The 22203-nt window shown below is 35.6% G+C and overlaps 2 protein-coding genes across 2 annotated transcripts in view; both read left to right on the top strand.

Moving 5' to 3' along the window:
* Positions 1–6427, top strand: part of LOC21405053 (probable acyl-activating enzyme 17, peroxisomal) — a gene marked incomplete at its 5' end in the record, with an annotated part of 29381 nt that extends 22954 nt beyond the window's left edge. Inside the window, 6 exons of the mRNA XM_010112433.2 lie at positions 4016–4110; positions 4248–4464; positions 5123–5248; positions 5323–5421; positions 6011–6223; positions 6317–6427. Coding sequence (XP_010110735.2) covers positions 4016–4110; positions 4248–4464; positions 5123–5248; positions 5323–5421; positions 6011–6223; positions 6317–6427 — 861 coding nt within the window. The remainder of the gene's footprint in view (positions 1–4015; positions 4111–4247; positions 4465–5122; positions 5249–5322; positions 5422–6010; positions 6224–6316) is intronic.
* A 5077-nt stretch (positions 6428–11504) lies between these two features.
* On the top strand, positions 11505–12068 carry LOC21405056 (cytochrome P450 CYP736A12). The gene has a single exon (XM_010112436.1). The coding sequence runs from the start codon at positions 11505–11507 to the stop codon at positions 12066–12068; it is 564 nt and encodes a 187-aa protein (XP_010110738.1).
* The last annotated feature ends 10135 nt before the right edge of the window (positions 12069–22203 follow it).

The raw sequence follows: 22203 nt of genomic DNA on the forward strand, positions 1-22203 counted from the left end.
AGTCATCCCCTCTACATCTTGCATTCGCCGGATATGCTTCCACCATGCACCTGCAGGACCTTCAAACTTAAAAGCTGCGAACTCCACCCAATACTCATCCGGTACTCCCATGGTACTTAGATGTTTAGACACTGATTCGAACTAATACTCGCCTTCCTGGGGTCCACCCGCGCTAGTGAATGCAAGAATTGAACTACGTCTGTACTCACGGAAGTAGTTCTGTTTTCTGTCCTCCGCAGGACGTTTATTTTGGGCTTAGTAGCCATCCCCTGGAAGGCGGCGTACATGGCTTCCATGAATTGCTCATTCGGCATTGCCAGCGGGTTAGGGTTTCTACGGCGCGGCGGCATTCTTTTATCTGAAAAGAAAGCTAGACTGTTGTAGTGGTTTTTTAATGTCATTCATGTATGCATAATTCCAAACCCTAAGGTTCTAAACTAAGGGCTCTGATACCAAGTCTTGTCACGCCCCCAAACCGGGGTTAGTGATGTGGAGGTTTATTTAGAAACTTAAACCTGTTTAAGAGAATGATTAGCAAATAATGTTGTAAATATTTTAATTTTTCAAATCCCAAAACATTCAGGTATTTCCACACAAGCCCCTATTTTCAAGAGAAATTTAATTTTAAGAAGGGTGGCAGAATTTTCAATCAAACCAGTTTAAAATCACGTCCCTGGTATCACGTCAGGAATTCCCACAGGTGTTTAGCATACATGAATATAAATAAAAGTAAATACGACATCAACCACAATCTAATAGTATTTGAGTTTACAATCCATAATCTTTTATACATGCCTTGAGATAAAAGATAAGAGGAAAGACAACTCTTCACTTTTCGATGTCAAGTCCACGTCACCGGTAGTAGCTATCTACTCCGCACTACTCCTCGCGTCGCCTGGAGGGGTGAGCGAAAGATCTAGTAGGATATAATTTTATAAAGCATTTAAAATAAAAGTACTCACGGTCCGAAAATATACACCCGGAACCGGTCATCCCTTTTTAAAAAAAGAAATACTCACATAGTAGAAAATATCTGTATAATGAAAGTGTGCAGCTCATCATATAAGAAGTGGTAAAAATGTCTGTCTAGTGAAAAGTGCAAAGGCATTGTCCACTAAACAAGAAGTGGATCCGTACGGGTTTCGGGACCTGCCCCCAAGGATGCGATTCCTACATCCCGATCTCTGTGGCCACCATGCGTTGTATCATTCTTTAAAATATTTCATTTTAAGAATTGATACTCTTTAAAATCTGTTTTCCAAAATCATTGGAAAACTTAATAGCATTCTCATGCTATTCCTCTGAAATTATTTTCTTTAAACATGTTTTGTTTTAAAACATTTTCATTGGCCAAAATCATTTAAAGTAAGGCTAACAAGGATATAGACAAGGATATCTTACCTCTCGGATGTCAAACCTGTGGTTATCTTCACGTAGCCCTAGCTCCGCTTGCCTTTGAGGCTCTGATTCTAATCGTGCCACTAACTTTCCCATCAAAATCAACAATTTAGAGTTTGATCTTTCTCACTAAACATTCTTGCTTAATTAGATGCAATTGTATCATATTAGTGTGCCATAGTTCAAAATCAATGTTCATAAACAATTCTTAATTCAAATCATGATTATTTGTCAATGGAGATTCATTCCGGAGAATTGAATGGAAAACAAGGATTCATGTGGCTAATCCACTCATTTTGAGTTCTCAAATGAGGTTAGGTCAATCCCACATCGAATTTCGTGGTCAAAACAGCGTTTTTGGGTTGTTTAGGGTCGGGTTCAGTGGGAACTGGTCGACCGGTGACAGAGGAGTGTAACTTCACTGGTCGGCCGGTGGAGTGGTGACCGGTCGACTGGTGGGGAAGAGTTCAAGGGCTAGCAATGGCCGATCCGCGCGAAACAAAGTCAAATCCTGAAATTTTAGGTTCGATTTCGACATATTCTCAAGGAAAATGTATAGATCCAGTTTCAAATCAACAATTAGGGTCCAAAGAATCAAAAACCCCCAATTTTCATCAAGGTTTCATCAAAATGCATTCGAAATCCATTCGAAAACGAAATCTAAACCAAAAATCACCAAACTCGACTAAAACGAGTTCCATAAGGTTAAATCTGAAAATCTAAAGTAAGTTTCAAAGAGTTTTACCTCGATCTAAGCTTTGATGTTGAAAACCTCTTGGAAACCTCCGTTTTTGGTTTAAATCCGGCACTTGAGAAAGGAAACTTTGAGAGAGAGAGAGATGAACGGGAGAGGGAGAGAGAGAGAGAGAGCTTGAGATAGAGAGAGGGAGAGTGAGCTCGAGAGGCTGATGGGGAGAGAGAGAGAGAGAGTGTGTCGAGACAGAGAGAGAGAGGGAGAGTAACATGAGGAAGAGAGAGAAAAGAAATAAGGAAAAAGGAAAGGGAGAAATAGAAGGAAAAGAAAATTGGGAAAAATATTAAGGAAAAATAAATAAAATAAATAGGGGTGAAATTACAAATGCTAAAAATAAATTTAAAAGCTCATGATTAATTAAAAAAATAAATTTAGGCACACTAATAAACCACAATTATCATAATTAAACAAGTTTAATTCCGGAGGGCGTTACATTTTCTTAGCCAAAAGATACTGGAAAATAACCCTAAAAATCCTATTTATATAGTGTTTGGAATCGTAGTGGCATTTTTGTAAATTTTTGAAACTCAAATGAACTCAAGTCGGCAAAATTTTCAAAGTAGCGCCGCGGCGCTGAGCTGAAAGATGCCAAATATACGCCTTGCTTCGAAGTAGTGCCACAGCTCTGGTTTTGGGCGCCGCGGCGCTGAGCGTAGAAATTCTTCACTGCGTAAAATAGCGCCGTGGCTCGACTGCACAAAGCTTAGGCTCTCTTCTTCTCGGATTTTTGTACTGCAACTGGACTATTTTAAAGCCTAGGCGCTATCTTTCAATACCGCGGCTCGCCAATATCAATTTAGCTCCAAGAATTACTCCAACACTCGCTTACGAACTCCAAATAATGCTAATCTGCAAAACCAATTAAAGTCACATAAATTTGCTATTAAAATTATTCTTAAACCAACATAACACTCAATTAGAAGTATCCAAAGATAAGCATAAATCCAATATATTAGTATACTTATCTCAAACTGCTTATTATGGTAAATAGAATTCTATCTTTCTATTTTCTATTCTCTTATTTATTTATTTATCTATTTTTTTGTTGAATCTTATTTATTTATTTATTTTCATTTCCTCTGTCTCTCATCCTTTTCCCTTCATTCCGTTCTTTTCTTTCCCTCATCATGCCTCACATTTCCATGTGCCGGAGATGTTGCCTTCAAAGCCACACAATTAAGTGCCACCTTAGATAAACTCTTCACAAAAAAGTGCCACCTCGCCAACTCTATAGCAAGTCAACTTAGCTATTTTAGCTTGACATGACATCCTTAAAATATATATCATCAAGGCTAGTATTGTTTGGTTAATATGTGGCACTTTAAAGCCTTAGTATACTAACGTGAGGTTTCTAACAGCCACCACATTCTTAAAGAAAATAATTTGTTTCTTAAATTTACACCACCACACTTAAAAATATCTAAAAAACTCAAATCAAGTATCCCAAAATCTCCAAATATCATAAATTAAACTAAATATTATATTTTTCTTAACTAGGCTAGTTGCTTAAAAATACCGGGCATTACATTTACCCTCTGGGCACGAGCTAGCAGCCTTTACCCTCTGAGAAGTTCCAAACACACACTCATGGATTAATTTGTTCAGAATTATTAAATAAGATAATGTCCTTTTTCCACTTTTGTGCATCAAATTGAATTGTTTTAAATTGTATTTTTGGTGTGTGTGTGTGTGTATATATAAATATATAACCACGAAACTATTTTTACGTAGCACAACTTGCATTGTCGGAGCAACAATTTTAGCTTTGAGTTTAACGTGCAAATGCATACTGATATACCTGTATTTTAGGCTTTTTTATTTTAAAATCTCTCTCTCTTAATCGCACTTTTCCATTATATCCAGGATGCTAAAGTAACAATGTTAGGTGTGATCCCAAGTATTGTTCGCACATGGAAAAGTACGAATTCTGTTAGCGGCTATAATTGGTCCACCATCCGGTAAGTATTCATGATATTTTCCCTTGTGGTACTAGTTTTATTTGCCCATATGGATGCTTGTGTTATGTCAACTAGTGGATTTGTTTAGCCAAACCTAGTGCTTCCAAGCTTCATATTATTTCCTCAATGTCTTTTAGTTGCTTTAGCTCTACTGGCGAAGCATCAAATGTAGATGAATACCTATGGCTGATGGGGAGAGCTCGCTACAAGCCTGTTATCGAGTGTTGTGGTGGTACAGAGATTGGTGGTGGATTTGTTTCTGGTTCATTATTGCAGGCTCAGTCATTGGCTGCTTTTAGCACTCCGGTTATGGGCTGTAGTTTGTTTATTCTTGGCAGTGATGGTTGTCCTGTTGTAAGCACTATTCAACCTCATGATTCTCATCCACAGAAACTAATTCTTATCTATCACTTCTTAAATTATAGTGTAAAATAAGTGCAAAGAAATACGTCTTGCATGTTTGCATGTTATAGTGTTGAATTCGTCCAGTACATGAATGCTTGCTTGGTCACAGTTCATGGCATGACATGCACCATATTTAATTGTACTATCAACAGTGTTCTAATGGATGAGTATATGCTTTCTTAAAGTAGCCTGACAGCTGAGTAAAAGCTAAGTAATTATTTTGTTGAAGAGTATTCTGAAATATTTGTCAGTCGATTATTGATTTAACTTTGTGGTGATAAATTTTTTTTGAAGGTTTATTTCTCCACTGAAACAAACTTCATGTTATTATCATATCAGGATTAGGATCATCTGTTTATCAGCCTTTATTCTTTGTACCATCCTATGCCTTTTTTTTTTTTTTTTTTTTGTCTCAATGAACTGTGTTTAGCAAAATTTCTCGCAAAGCATAGGTCATCATCATTAATGTTCACCAACATTATCTTTTGCCAGTGTCATCATGCTGCATACCATTACATATTTCACTGGTACAGTTGACTTCATTCTGACGTATTTCTTCAACTACTTTTTCCAAGATACTCAAACTAGCCTTTATCTTTAATGACAGCCAAAAAACAAACCCGGGATTGGTGAATTAGTGCTTGGTCCTGCCATATTTGGATCTTCCACGACTTTGCTGAATGCTGATCACTATGATGTCTATTTTAAGGGAATGCCAATGTGGAATGGGAAGGTAATATTTTTCTCACCTTAATAGTGACGGTGTCTTCAAATCATTCATGACTCATCACGAGTTCCCTAGTACAGGTTCTAAGAAGGCACGGAGACATGTTTGAGCTTACAGCTCGGGGTTACTATCGTGCACATGGACGTGCAGATGATACAATGAATCTTGGAGGTATCAAGGTATGCACTTTGTGCTAAAAATTTAATAGGTAATGGGAATACATGTTCAGACTATGCTTGCATGCTTATAAAAGTGAAACTCCCACTAATCATTCGCTCCTTAACGAATTGCACATTGATCAACTTAAATGTGTGCAAATTTACTGTGTGTTCAATGAAAAGAAGAATCTGTATCTTGGAGAGTAAAATTTCTTTAGGATATCATCCGCCATTTTAATTTGAGTTTCTTTGTAATATATCTTGCATATGGATGGCTATTTCTTGAAAGACCCACTAGGATATCGAGCCAGTTTATTTTGTATGCTGGATATTTTTTCTTTCTATTCGTTTGCAAATAGTTCAGTGATTGTATAGGTTTTGTCATGTAGGTAATTGCTTCTATATCTTATCTGTAAGGACGCATTTGTTTTTTAGTAAAGGGTAAAGTTGATGTGTCAGAATTACGTGACGCTTAATGTGGGGAGGAATACTTCTGTCATCACACTTGTACCGAGTCTTAAAGGGGAAAAAAGAAAATAGCAAAGAAAAAGGTCTCACTCTCGTCGGGCATGGTTATTTTTAACTGTTTGCGTTCCATTTGTTTGAGCAGGTGAGTTCTGTCGAAATTGAACGCATCTGCAATGAAGTCGATGACTGTGTCCTGGAGACGGCTGCCATTGGAGTACCGCCTCCTGCTGGTGGACCAGAGCAGTTGGTGATTGCTGTTGTATTCAAGGACCCTGGTAACAACACGACCGCGTACTTACAATTAAGGATGTCTTTCAACTCAGCCGTGCAGAAGAAACTAAATCCTTTATTCAGGGTATTGATTTTTTTTTTATTCCCTCATGGTTAACACTCTACTGGGTCATTGATCATGCATAGTCATGCTAACTTAGTACACTTGTTTGTTCAGGTCTCTCGTGTTGTTCCTCTCCAATCTCTTCCAAGAACGGCAACTAATAAGGTCATGAGAAGAATTTTGCACCAGCAATTTGCTCAGCTTGATCAAACTTCTAAGTTATGAGAACTATGATTATCGTAGTTTTTCATACAAACGAATGACTCCTGTCGTCAAATGTCCTATAAATAATAAGTTGTCACTTGTGCTATGTTTGGTGGGATGGATAGAAAAGAGGAAGGAAAAGTAAATACCTAGGTGATGGAAGTCAACTAGTAGAATAGGGGTTCTCTCTCATGTTGTTTAGTAGAAGAGAGAAAAATGAGAAGAAAATATCAAATCCAGTGCATTTTACAAAAAAAAAATATGATAAATGATTAAGATTATAGTAGTTATTTTACACCTCATATGTTTAATTTTTTTCTCTTCTATTTTCTTTCCAAAATTGGATGGATTAAAATTGGTGGGTCTGTAGATTTCTATCTTCTTTCTTTCCTCATTTACTCTATACTAACAACTCAAGATTCCATTTTTCTACTCAAAATCTTACCTCTAATTTTTTTCCTCTCTTTTCCACTATACCAAACAAACTATTACCGTAATAAGTGTCGTTTGACTCATCACATGTGATAACTAATAATAGAATGGGGCAATAATTTTCTTTCTTTCCTCTCTCCCTCTCTTCTCCCTTTCATTCTTTCATGTTTTCATTCTTCCTTGTTTTCTTTGGAAAATCTTCATTATATATGTACTAGGAAAAAAAAAAAGAGTTTCCCTTCTAAAAAAAAGAAAAAAGAAAAAAAGAGTTTCCGACCAAGGATAAAATTACTAGAAGTGAGCTCATAGATTTTTTTATTTTTTTAAATCTAGAATGTGGAAAGAATTTATCCCTGAAAGGTTTGAAGTTGAGACCGGAGTAGATTTTCATATTGGCTTAGAGCTCGTTTGGTTCATGTATTTAAATCAATGATTTTTAATTTAAATTTTTTTATAAGAGTAAAATACTGTAGCATAATAAAAAATACTGTAGCATAATTAAAAACACGAGTTTAAATGCATAAACAAACGAGCCCTTAATTAGGTTTTTAATTTCGTTTGGCGCTGGCCGCAGAGGGTGTTCTAGGATTCATCTAGGGATGACGATTATTCGTCTTGTTTTGGCCCAGTTGGTGCGTTGCTTTGGTTGGGAACTTCCTTATGGAATGACTTGGACATGACTGAGGAATCTGGGATAGCTTGACAATGCCACGAACCTAGAACTTGCTTACTGTGCATGTCAACGTATTGACTTCATTAAGCCCACTTTCTAATTGTTTTTAATCTTTTATCCCTTGAAGAAAGAGCTAAACAACACTTTTTTTCAAAAATATTTTTTTTGGTAAAAATATATTTATGGTAAATATTTTTTACGAAGCAAATTTGTGGTGTAAATTTACTTTGTAAATGAATTATTTTTCGTAAATATATTATTTGTCAAAAATATTGTAAAATTGATAATATATATTTTTTAAAAATAACTTCTCTACTATATTTTCATTTGAGAATAATATTTCATTTTTTTTCCGCTTACGGTAAAACTATTATTGTATTCTTCCGATACCCACAAAAAAAAAAAAAGAAAGAAAAAAAAAAACAATGTCATTACATTTTTGATATAATGATCTTTGTGCGTCTGGGTATATGTAGGCATTTGAATGTAGACAAAAAATACTTAGCTGATTAATAAGACGTAATCTTCCAAAAGGACTCAAATAAAAAGAAATCGATGTTATCTTTTCTATCTTTTAACTGGAATAGCTATTCAAGTATGAAATAATTATTTTAAATTCAGATAGGGATCTATAATTAATTATTGGATATTAATTGTACTATCACAAAAAATTTAATTAGATGGTTCTTGTTATACCATAGTCGAGGAATACGACCTCAAGTCAAGAAGTGGTGGCGAGAGGTTAAGCCATGACCGGTTAATTACAAGTCAAGAAGTGGTCGTGGACTAAACATGACTCCAGTTGAGGAGTGCGGAGCTGACATTAGCACCAGGTCGAGAGATACCTATAAGGTTAAAAAGAATTTGGTGTCGAGATATCGACCAAGCAGGGATAAGCTGAAGAATGACTTAACTGGGAAATCAGGAGAAGATAACTCCGATCCCACATTCAAATTCAAATACAATATAACAACTAGAAGATCAGATCAAATAAGGATTATCACTTTTAGAGAGAATGTAAATCTCAAGAGACGTATGGGAGAAGCCTATAAATAAGGTCTAAAACTGCTCATTTATTTTCTAAGCACAACTTTCTGCTCTAAGAGATTCGGTACATCCTTTGAGAATTAATGCATATATAAGCAGACGTAGTCAATAATATTACGCCGAATCACTATAAATTTTTGTGTCAATTTACTTTTCTACATTTAGTTTCTGATCCATTCATGAAGTTAAATTTTGAGTTGACGAATTTACACCGTTAATAATTATTAATTTGATTATTATTTAATTGTGGAATTTTTTGTGGGGTTTATATCAGATTGGGGTCAACTGTGAATAGAGGAGGGAGAAAATACAATAATCTTGTTTCTACAAGAGCTCTATATGAATATATTCATTATAATAAAGACTGTAACTCTATGATTGTGATCATCATCAGTGTGAATGAAATTGAACTACAAAAACTCCATTATATATAATAAGGGAGAATGAGAGAGAAAAACATTTTTTAGGAGGGGATTAATAGCATAAACTTAACTAGAAATTAGTGAATAACATATTTATTGTATACCAATATTTACAACATCATAAAATTCTGGATTTGCCTTTGTAACGAAACCCTAAAGCATCATTAATCTCTCTCTCGCCCCCTCCCTCCCTCCTCCAATTAATGTCAACACAGATTGACAGAGACCTATAACATTACGATGATCGAGATGATCACCTTGATTTAGATGAGAGGTAAATGAAGAGGATCTCTCTCTCCAATTAATGCCAACACAGATTGACAGAGACCTGTAACATTATGACGATCGAGATGATCACCTTGATTTGGATGAGGGGTAAATGAAGAGGATCCCTCCCTCCAATTAATGAGAACGACGGAGACCTGTAATATTATGATGATCGAGATGATCATCTTAATTTGAATGAGAGGTAAATGAAGAGGATCCCTCCCTCCAATTAATGCCAACAAAGACCGACGAAGGCCTGTAACATTATGACGATCGAGATGATCACCTTGATTTGGATGAGAGGTAAATGAAGAGGAATGTGGAAGCTCTATCGTCTCCTTGGCATCATGACGAAGATCCCCCCTCGACCAGGGCTCTCTGCAGCCTAGTTGTCTCTTTTTGGCAGCGTTGTTGTCTAATTCCCTGACAAAGAGAAGATTATTGCGAGTGGCAAAGGATCGTCGCGAGCTATGACTCTGCATGGAGGAGATCGTCGCGTGAAAATGAGCCACGCTCCCATCTCCAGTACTGTCTCCTTCCTCCACAGCTTTGACAATGGTCGATGGTGGTGGCTGCTCGCAGCTTGTCACTAGCCGTGCAAAAGAAGTTGTGGTCTTCTTCTCCGACAGTGATTGCCGAGGCATCAACAACGAATATATATATATATATATATATATATATATATAGATAGTTTTTTCAGGAGATCTAGAGTTTTGTTAGGGTGTGAAATTAAAATTTAGAGTTTAGGGTTTCTGGTTAAGAAAAATTGTGAATTTATCATATTTAAAAATAAAAATTTCTTAAATCTAATAAATAATATAGTTTCCATTTTTTTCATTAATCAAATAAAAATATAAGAAAAAGTAACTAAAGGATCTACCGAGAGTAAATAAACGTACTTACATGGTGTTATAGGGCAAAATTTCAAACCCTAAATCAGGCATTGAATGGAGTTCATGCGTCATACACAAGGGCATTAAGTGATCGATGACAACTTAGTCTTAGCTGCCACTTCAGATGGCAACTCTCTTAGAAGCAGACCGCTAGTAAAGGGTGTGGCATACATAGGAGTTTGACCGTTCTGAGGAGATGCAAAGGACAAATGAGGTCGATCGCACCAACAATTGTAGGCGAAAATGGTTCTGGAAGCGCTAATGAAATGAAGTCTCTGCAAGTCGAGAGATATGCGAGATTTGCTCCGGGATTTGCTATTTGTAATTCAAATATACAAAATTAAAAAAGGAAATCATCTTGATTAATCTTCATCTTTTGGGAAACTATCTCGAAAGATGAGGGAAATATCCATGAATTAAATAGGAAAACCAGCAAGGATGATAGCCAATAATATACATAAAGGATTATAGGTCGAAAGAACTCTAAGTCTCATTTAGAGCAATTAGAGTATGAAATTTCTCCATGAAAAATAATGAACTCTCTCCTCCCCACAATGGACGTAGCTCTTGAATCAAGGGTGAACCATTATAATTTTTGTATGATCTTACTTTTTAATTGCTTTTAACCGTGATTTTGATCATAAAAACTCGCGTAAACCGATTTGAAACTTGTTATATTTAATTTTTACCGCCAACACATGGTAAACAACGAATTTATAGGATTAATTAAGAATATAAGAAAAACAAGCGTTGATGAAATTGTATTCCACTGATAAAGAATTTACCCAGTGAATTAGAATTTAACGTGATTTGCTAGATCTTCTCAAAAAAAGAAGAATAAGACACGATTTACTAGACGAATTGGATGAATTATTTAAACCGTAAATTTAAGTTTTACTAAATAAAAAGAGCATTGATTGAATTTTACTGGTAAATAAAGGATTTACATTGTAAATTCAAGATTTACTAAGTAAAACCTTTATTTTTTTTTTTACCAGATTGTTTCCTTTAGGGTTGCGTCCCCAGTCTTATTGTTTTTATCACCCTTTTCTGGTTCATAACTTTTCTTGTAATTTTCTTTTTTATCAATAATACTGGTTGCGGTTTAATGTGGATGGGTATCTTTAAGATACTAACTTAGTTAGGATCATGTCCTAGAGATACTTATATTTTTTTTTTTCCTTAAAAGAAGGATAAGAAAAGCTAGCTAGGTGTCATTCTCCATTTTCATATTATATTCAAACAAGAAAAGAAAATGTGCTTAAACAATGTGGTGGGACACATAAACTGATCAACCAAATATATATTTATATATAAACTATTTATTACCTTTATTTTCCCTTACAACGCCAGTACGAGAAAAAATGTCTCCTGTGATAGCAGCGATTGCTTTTATTCTCCTTGGATACATCTTGAGAAGACATTCCTATCGCATCGATGCGCGTCAGAAACGCCCTCCCAGTCTCGCCCCATTGCCAAAAATCGACAGTCTCCACCTCCTCCGCCACCTCCAGCACCGCGCCCTCCAAAATATGGCCAAAACCTACGGGCCCATCATGTCCTTGCGGCCAGGCAGCGTTGAAACCATCGTCATTTCCACTGGAGGAGCCGCGGTGGCTTTTCTCAAGACGCACAACGCCGTCTTTGCGAGCCGGGCCAAAACGCAAGCCTACGAGCAACTCTCCTACGGCGGTAAGGGTGTGTTCACAAAGTACAACGCGTATAGGCGCAACATTAGGAAGTTGTGCACCATGCAGCTCCTTAGCGCCTCGAAAACTGAGTCGTTCGGATACATACAGAAGGAGGAGCTAGGGTTTTTGGTGAAGTCACCCAAGGACGATACTGGAGAAGTTGTGAACGTGAGTAAAAAAGTGTTGGAGATGATTGTTAGAGATCATCACCAGCCCAAATACACAAGCCCGAAATAATGCTTAATATTTTATGTTGGTAATTAGGTGTCGTGAGCTTAGTGTGAGTAGTTGGAGTGCAACTTGTGTGGTTGCTATTTTTCTTAAGTTTTATATTTGTGTGGCTATTATTATATTCGCTCTACTATATATATATACTGTTAGGATATATGCCCATAAATCAAATAAGATGTAAATATTTTGCTGATTATCAATGAAATGAGGAATTTTTTCAATATTATTTTACATACATGTGATGTTTTATAAATATCAAAATCCCTAGATTATTTTTTGATGTAACTTTAAACATTGTATATAATTGTTAGATGCAGAGGATAATGTTTGAAATAAAATAATCTAAACTTGTCCGTAATTATAAATTAAAGTTGGGATCTTTAATTTAAAATTACTAATGCGGTTTATTACATTCTGAATGAAACAATCTTATCCTAGATTGTTAATAATGAGATTATTGGAATGAAAGCATTTTATGTAATATGATTACATAGGACCGGAACGCGATTAATTATGAATCTCTAATAAATTCCGTTATTAAATAGAGTATTCAATATTAATCAATGATGGTCATATATGTATTAATCTTAATTCTGAGTAATTAATAAACTCCTATTTATGATATTATGTTCTTTGACATATTGAGTAATGACACATGTGAATAGTGTCAAAGTCTTGGTATACTAGGAGCATAGTAAAATAAATAGCCGGGAATATTAATTTACAAGATGAAATCCATTCCTTCATAATGAAGTAGATGGACGGTTTCCATAAGTGTTGATTCATGACTTGAATAATAAGAGCGCTCAATTTTATGATTGGATCATAAAATATATTATTCATTAGAGGATCAATGGTATTTATGGAGAAAGATATAATTAAAGAGGTTAACGGAAAATACCTAGCTTTAATTATGAACCGTTTATGGAGGATTAATTCGTATGTAGTGACTATATCAATGAACAACACAAATTTCGTGAACATAATTGTTTTATTATTTTGAGAGTGCAATTCCAAACTTATAGTGGAGTAATTTGGAATTAATAATTTTGACATATTAATTAAGGTGTTAATTAATTATCAAAATTATTGGAGCTTAAAATAATAATGTCCATAGTTCCTCTCAATGGCTCCATAAGATTAATGTGAACTGAATATATCATATTGAGTTATAATTATTAATTTAGAATTAAGAATTCTAAATACACATATATTAATTAATTTGATTAATTAATATTAAAATTATTTTAAAATTATTTTAAATTAATTTGGATGAATTTAATTATTTTTTTATAAAAAGGGAATTTTCTTTTATTCTCCACGTTTCCTCCCTTTTCACTCTCCCTGTTAATGTGTATATATATATATATATATAAAAGAGGAAACGTGCAGCACATTTCCTCATTTAAAAAAAAAGGGAGTGGGAGGAAACGTGATGTTGCATGTTTCCTCACCATGAGGAAATGAAGTAAATGTGTGGCTGCATATTTACTCAAAAACGGGAATGAGTTTTGGTTTTTCTAAGAGGAACAAAAAAAAAAAAATTTTTTCCAGAGAAAAGAAAAAAAAGAAAAGGAAAGAACGGGAGAACAAAAGAAAAGCCAAAGAAAATTTCTTGAGTGCCATCATATACTTTTGAGAAAAGTGAGTGATAACTATAGGTGGCTTCCCTATTCATCCATCTCATGTGTTGAGAAATTCATTAGAACGCCCACACGTTCGAGTTCATGTTAATCCGGAGATACATTGTGAAAGAACCGTGGTGTTCTTGGAATTTAAGAGCTCAAGACGGTGTTGGAGGAGTTCAAGATTTTCATCCTAATCGAATGACGGTCAAATCCTCATTCCTTTCTTTAATATATTTGTAGTTAAATTAACATGAAATAATTATCGCATTAAATTTTAATTTATGTGATTCGATTGATACCACGCTTCCGCACAATTTTTTTTGAAAATCCGATTTGAGAAACCAACAATTGGTATCAGAGTGGTCTTTATTTCATGCTAATTTAACGTTTAAATTATATGATAATTCTTAGATGTTTTAAGGGTAGGCACTTTTGCATATGATGTATAATTATTGTGTGATGGTTATGTTTTATGCGAATGGATTGGTCGTAAATTTTTCCAGTTCCATAGAATTAATTTTTGCTATTTTATTTTTATTAGATCAATTGTAAAATAGGAATCAATATGTAATTTATTATTCTCCTAACACAAGAGGATCATCATGGAAGAGTTTTAACTATTTATTTTTTGGAAAAGTTCCAAACTATAAAAAAAAAAAAAAAGATTTTCCGGTGACCGTACGGTTGCCGGTGACAGTCTCTGGCGACAGTCACTGGTGAAGGGCGGCTGCCATGGCCGAAGGTCAACCATGGCAGATCTGCAGCAGCATTGAAGCTAATGCAAGGGACTGCACCTTAAGGTGCAGTCACGGGTGCATGGGCTTTGCACCTCATGGTGCAAAGGCCCAGGCCCATAATGTTGTGCTCTGCCTCAATAATGAGGCAGAGGCATTACATGCATTGGGCTATGTTGCCTAAAATTGTGAATCTAGAATCTCGCAAGTGCACGAGTCAACAAGTAGTAAAATGATGAATAACCAAGTATCGTCCCACAGGGATTGAGTGTTTTTGAAATCAAGTTGCTAAGTTAATTCTATTCAAGTTTTAAGAAGAAAACTAAAGTTGATTTTAAGATGTTAAAAACTAATAATAATCTGACTGTAAGAAAATGAACAACAAAGATAAAACTAATTAATAACAAAATGTGCAAATAAAATTGGCCAAAGTCACTATGCATGGCTCACAATTGCTAAACTGTCTCCTAACAATGCTGCGCGATGCTGCAGCAACGGACGGCAACAAAGACTTCCTGTTAACCAAATTTACTAAACTAGGGATTTTTCAATCCTCTGTCTACTTATCTTAAAGCTAAATCCCACAAATCCCTTTGCAAATCTAGACTCTAAAATCAGAGAATGAAACTCTAAATCTTATGGTTATGCAAGACACAATATATTCCTATATCATGTGAATCAAAAATCGAAAACAAGATCTAAGAACCTGCACTATTCAAGCTGCGTCCACTCAACTAAATCTTCCCAGATTTAATCAAAGCTATACTCCCCTCTTATGATTTCCCAATCACAGTTAAGGCACCAATTCAGCTCACTTGAATAAACAAAGAAATAATCATCAGATCCATTCAACATCAACGAACATTTCAATATTAAACAACTCAACAATCTCAGCCAACAAATCATAATCTCATAGAGTTATATATATATGGATTCGAGTTTGGATTTATAAAGGAACGTAAATATTCTTAAACAAAGTAAAACAGAGCAATGAGAGTAAGAAAAACTAAGGAGAAGAGAGGAGAATCAGAATCCCCCTTTTCCAAGGTTTCTTCTAAATGCTTCCTTCATCCACAATGGGTCTTCCTTTACGTTCAACACCCTGTGACGTTTCCTTCTTCTTTTTTCCAGTACTGGAGCTGGTACTTGATCAGAGAAATGGAGGTGGTTTTCTTTTCCAAGTTCAGCCGCCTCTACGTTACAAAATATGACCAAGGACACCTTCTTTCTTCTCAGCTGCAGGTACTTATTGTACCCTAATTTCACGTGGCAGCACATGAGAAAGTCTCTAATGAGTGTCTCAATCAGCACCCTTCACGGAAAAAATCAGCCCATTAACCAGCTCAGGTCCAGCTGTCAGCAAAACACACGTCTGGCCCAGCTCGTCTTGCTGCAGCAATGCACAGCAATGCTGACTAGGATTCCTTCATACTCCAGAAACGAAAAGCTGCTCAAAGCTCCAAACGACCACGTTTTCTTAAAGCTGAGATTAACCACAAAGCGCACCTGAATTAGCTCTTTTTAAACGCTAATCACGAGAGAGAGAATTTATGAATCACAAATAACTAAAAACAATTAACAAGACAAAATAAAGGAGAAAAGCTAATACTAATTACCCTCTAGGTAATAATTTACGCCTCGGAAATGCTCAATTAACTATATTTTTATAGAGTTATCAGGCTGGCTTTTCCAACAAGCCCAAGTGTAGGAAATGGCTGTTTTTGACAGCCCAGAAAAGCCCAAACTCAATTTTTTTTGATGCACCAGAAAGGAGACATGAAGATGAAGAATACTTTAAGATGGAGAATTACAAGAAGACCTATTTTTGATGTAATTTTATTTTTATTATTACTTTGGGGTTGTAATTCTTCGGTCCATGGAACCCGGCCAAGTTTTTCCATTTTACTTGCATGTTATTTATTAATCTATTATGTTTGATAATAATTGTATTGTCATGCATCTAACATGCCATCTAGGATAAAAAGTGGCTACCTATATTTTTTAATTCTAAAATTGTTTTAGTAAATTAAATTAATTAAATGCGCCAAATTATTGAGTTTAATGAGATTAAATTCAAAGTTATTAAATTTAATAAGATTAAATTTGAAGTTGTTAAATTTAATGAGATTAAATTTAAATAAGTTATTTAGCAAATGGTTTTTGCAAAATTTAAATAAGTCAAATGTGAAATTTATAAATTTGAATGTTAAATTTTAAAATTCACAAATGACTTAATATAATTTTAAAGTTGTTTAAAATTATTTGGATCTTAGTGACTTAAATTGTTTAAATTCACTAAGAAGTATAAAGCAAGAGTTGTTTTATAAAGTAAATACACCATTCGTAAATAATGAGTGGGAGCGGGTAATATGACAATATAACCCATAGGTCTCCACCGTTAGTACAACATTATGAGTAATTAATGAGGCCCCGAGACGCTTTGATTTCATCCTCCCTACGGAGGGTATTCATTAATTATAATAACAAGGTTGACTTCCAAAGGGATAGGATCTCTAAGATGTATTTTAGAATTGACCTACCATACGGCAGCAACTTCTAAGTTAAGTCTAAAAGATCTGAAGCGGTGGGTCACACTCATAAAGAGATAATTAAATTAGTTAATTATTTTCTTAACCTAAATAAAAGGAAATTAATAAATATTAGAAGTATGAGATATTTCAGATAGTATTTATTAATTGAGATAGTCTCATTTTAATTAGCAATTATTTGACCTACCCTACGGCGACACTTAATTGTGGTGATTAAAATTCCTTAGGCAATTAGACATGTATTTGTGTATTTAACATGTGCATTCATGCATCATATTTATATGCCTTAAATTTAGTAATGATATTTATGCAAAATGTTGATTGAGTTAAATTTCTTATTTTCAACAAAAATGTCAAATTCTATTTTCGCACTTCTCGCTTCCCAAATTTTGAATGGTGAAAACTTTGTCAAATGGAAAAGCAACATGAATATCCTCTTGATCTGTGAAAACTACCATTTTGTCCTTAAGGAGGATTGTCCTCCAGTGCCTCCAGCTAATGCCGCCAGGGCTTTGACCGAGCGATATGATCGCTGGATCAACGCCAACAACAAGGCCCGTTGTTACCTGTTAGCAACAATGAATGAAGTGCTGAGAACTCAGCACGAAGGCCTTGCGACTACTAGAGAGATCATGGACACTCTTCAGAGGATGTTTGGACGTCCATCTGATTCAGCCTGACACGCTGTTGTCAAAGCTGTTATGAATGGCCGTATGAAGAATGGTTCTTCTGTACGTGAGCATGTGCTTAAGATGATTAATCATCTTAATGAGGTTGAAATTAATGGGTCTCAGATTGATGAGAAGACCCACGTTAGCATGATACTAGAGACACTTTTTCTTGATTTCCTTCCATTCAGGACAAGTTATCTGATGAAGCAAAAGAATGATAACTTAACTGAGCTGCTGAATGAGCTGCAACAATTTGAGTCCCATATAAGTGATAAGGGAGGCAAGGCAAACGTTGCTGAAGCCAACGCAGCTGAGGGGAGGCATTGTTCATCAAAGAATAAGAAGAAGAAGAATCAAGGGAAGAATAAGGGCAAATGGAAGAAGAAGATCCAGAAGAACAAGCAGAACAAGGCTGCTCCAAAGTCTAAGGGAAATTGTTTCCACTGCAACCAAGATGGCCATTGGAAGAGGAACTGTAAAAAGTACCTCGATGAGCTGAAAGTGAAGAAGCAAGGTAAATCCGATTTACTGGTCATGGAAACATGTTTAGTTGAGAATGTCTTATCTACCTGAATAGTTGATTCATGGGCATCTAATCGTGTTTGTACTTCTTTGCAGATGCTGGAAACGTCCAGCGATCTTAAAGAGGGATCTTTCCAGATGAGAGTGGGTAATGGGGCAAGGATCTCAGCGACGGCAGTAGGGACAGTGCGACTGTCTTTTGCAAATGATAAATATTTATTGTTAGACAATGTTTATTTTATTCCAAATTTCAAACGGAATTTGCTTTCGGTTTCTAGAGTGCATGAACAATGTGTTTCAGTTTCTTTTGATATTGACTCTGTATCTTTATCTAAGAATGGAATTCATATTTGTTCTGGTTTTGTTGATGATGGTCTTTACTTTGTTAAACTCATATTCAACGAAATGCTACAAACCGAAATGTTCAAAGTCGTTGAACCAACCCCTAAAAGAAGAAACGTTTCTAACGAAAATGAAACATACTTGTGGCATCTAAGGCTAGGTCATATAAACATAAATAGGATTGAAAGACTAGCAAAGGATGGTCTTTTGAGAGAGCTAACGGTTGGCACTCTACCGGTTTGTGAATCCTGTCTAGAAAACATGACCAAGAGGCCATTTTCAGCAAAGGGTGAAAGAGCAAAGACACCCCTTGAAATCATACATACCGATGTATGTGGTCCTTTGAATGTCAAAGCGATGGGAGGCTATGAATACTTCGTCACATTTATTGATGATCATTCGAGATTCGGATATGCATACCTGATGCAAAAGAAATCCGAAACCTTTGAAAAGTTCAAAGAATTCTGTGCCGAAGCTGAAAAGTAACTAGGCAAATCGATCAAAACTCTTCGATCGGATTGAGGAGGATAGTACTTGGATTATGAATTCAAAGACCATTTGATTGAAAATGGAATAATATATCAGCTCACTGCACCTAGCACACCACAACAAAATGGTGTAGCTGAAAGAAGAAACCGCACCTTACTTGACATGATGAGATCAATGTTAAGTTATTCTTCTTTACCCACTTCATTCTGGGGATATGCATTACAAACAGTAGTATACATTCTGAACTTAGTTCCATCTAAGTCAATACCCATAACACCCCTAGAGTTGTGGAATGGTCGCAAACCTAGTTTGAGACACATTCGCATATGGGGGTGCCCAGCACATGTGTTGAAGGGAAAGACTGGGAAGTTGGAACCTCACTCAGAAGTCTGCATATTTGTGGGCTATCCAAAAGGAACAAGGGGAGGTATGTTTTATAGTCCTCAGGATAACAAAGTGTTTGTATCGACAAACGCTATGTTTCTTGAGCATAACTATATGGCACATTTCAAGCCCAGAAGCAAGATAGTTCTGGAAGAGTTACTGGCTGATCATATTAGCCCCATGCCGACAACAGTTGTTGGATGACAAAGAAGGGAGACCACTGACCATGATCAAACCCCCCCGCCACCACGACGGAGTGGGAGGGAAATAAGATTGCCAATCGGCTATCGTGAAAATGGAGAAGCAAATGTTGCAGTCACCGATGGCAGTGAAGATGATCCATTGTCATACAAGATGGCAATGGATGATATTGATCAAGAAAAATGGCAAGAAGCCATGAAACTTGAAATGGAGTCTATGTACTCCAATTCTGTCTGGGAGCTTGTAGACCTACCAGAAGGCGTTAAGCCTATTAGTTGCAAATGGATCTATAAGAGAAAGAGAGGAGCTGATGGAAAAGTTGAAACGTTCAAAGCAAGATTGGTTGCAAAAGGTTTTACCCAAAAGGAAGGAGTAGACTATGAGGATACTTTTTCCCCTGTAGCCATGCTAAAATCAATCCGCATACTCTTATCCATTGCTGCTCATTATGACTATGAGATATGGCAAATGGATGTTAAGACGGCGTTTCTGAACGGCCATCTTGAAGAGACCATTCATATGGTCCAACCAGAGGGTTTCGTGGTAGAAGGCCAAGAGCAGAAAGTCTATAAATTGCAGAGGTCCATTTATGGACTAAAGCAAAGATTTAACGAAGCTATAAAATCTTATGGCTTTGAACAAAATCTTGGTGAACCTTGTGTCTACAAGCAAATTCAAGGAGATAAAGTGGTCTTCTTGGTTCTTTACGTAGATGATATTCTGCTCATTGAGAATGATGTAGAATCGTTATCCAAAGTAAAGAACTGGCTAGCCAGTCAATTCCAAATGAAGGATTTGGGAGAAGTAACTATATTCTTGGGATCCAAATTATCCGGGATCGCAAGAATAGGCTTTTGGCATTGTCTCACGCATCGTATATTGACAAGGTGCTTGTCAGGGTTTCGATGCAAAACTCCAAGAAAGGAAATTTGCCTTCTCGACATGGAGTTTATCTCTCCAAGGAGCAGTGTCCAAAGACACCTCAAGAGGAAGAGGATATGAGACGAGTTCCCTATGCATCGGCAGTTGGTAGCCTGATGTATGCAATGCTATGTACTAGACCTGACATATGTTATGCAGTAGGGTTGGTTAGCAGATACCAGTCAAACCCAGGATTAGATCATTGGGTTGCAGTCAAACACATACTCAAATATTTGAGGAGGATGAGAAACCATATGCTTGTATACTCTGGTAGGGATTTGATTCCTATTGGATATACTGATTCTGATTTTCAGTCGGATAGGGACTCTTGCAAGTCCACCTCGGGGGCAGTGTTCACTTTGGGAAATGGAGCCATCATATGGATGAGTATCAAGCAATCTTATATTGCTGACTCAACCATGGAGGCTGAGTATGTAGCGGCTTGTGAAGCAACTAAGGAAGCTGTTTGGCTTTGTGAATTTCTGAAGGAATTGGAAGTTGTTCCAAATATGCATGAGCCTATCATACTCTATTGTGATAACAGTGGAGTAGTGGCCAATGCCAAGGAGCCCAGGAACCACCGCGAAGGAAAGCATATAGAGCAAAAATTCCACCTGGTCAGAGAGATTGTTTCTAGAGGAGACGTTTCAGTTGAAAAGATCGCATCCGCGAACAATATAGCTTATCCGTTTACCAAAACATTACCAACTGGGAGTTTTGAGAGACATCTTAAGAGTATGGGACTTAGAGACATGCCTCATTTGCTTTAGGACAAGTGAGAGATTGTTGGGATATATGCCCATAAATCAAATAAGATGTAAATATTTTGCTGATTATTAATGAAATGAGGAATTTTTTCAATATTTTGCATACATGCGATGTTTTATAAATATCAAAATCCCTAGATTATTTTTTGATGTAACTTTAAACATTGTATATAATTGTTATATGCAGAGGATAATGTTTGAAATAAAATAATCTAAACTTGTCCGTAATTATAAATTAAAGTTGGGATCTTTAATTTAAAATTACTAATGCGGTTTATTACATTCTGAATGAAACAATCTTATCCTAGATTGTTAATAATGAGATTATTGGAATGAAAGTATTTTATGTAATATGATTACATAGGACCGGAACGCGATTAATTATGAATCTCTAATAAATTCTGTTATTAAATAGAGTATTCAATATTAATCAATGATGGTCATATATGTATTAATCTTAATTCTGAGTAATTAATAAACTCCTATTTATGATATTATGTTCTTTGACATATTGAGTAATGACACATGTGAATAGTGTCAAAGTCTTGGTATACTAGGAGCATAGTAAAATAAATAGCCGGGAATATTAATTTACAAGATGAAATCCATTCCTTCATAATGAAGTAGATGGACGGTTCCCATAAGTGTTTATTCAGGACTTGAATAATAAGAGCGCTCAATTTTATGATTGGATCATCAAATATATTATTCATTAGAGGATCAATGGTATTTATGGAGAAAGATATAATTAAAGAGGTTAACGGAAAATACCTAGCTTTAATTATGATCATTTATGGATGATTGATTCGTATGTAGTGACTATATCAATGGACAACACAAATTCCGTGAACATAATTATTTTTATTATTTTAAGAGTGCAATTCCAAATTTATAGTGGAGTAATTTGGAATTAATAATTTTGATATATTAATT

Source organism: Morus notabilis, unplaced genomic scaffold, assembly GCF_000414095.1.
Source record: "Morus notabilis unplaced genomic scaffold, ASM41409v2 Scaffold16, whole genome shotgun sequence".
NCBI classification, from domain to species: Eukaryota; Viridiplantae; Streptophyta; class Magnoliopsida; order Rosales; family Moraceae; genus Morus; species Morus notabilis.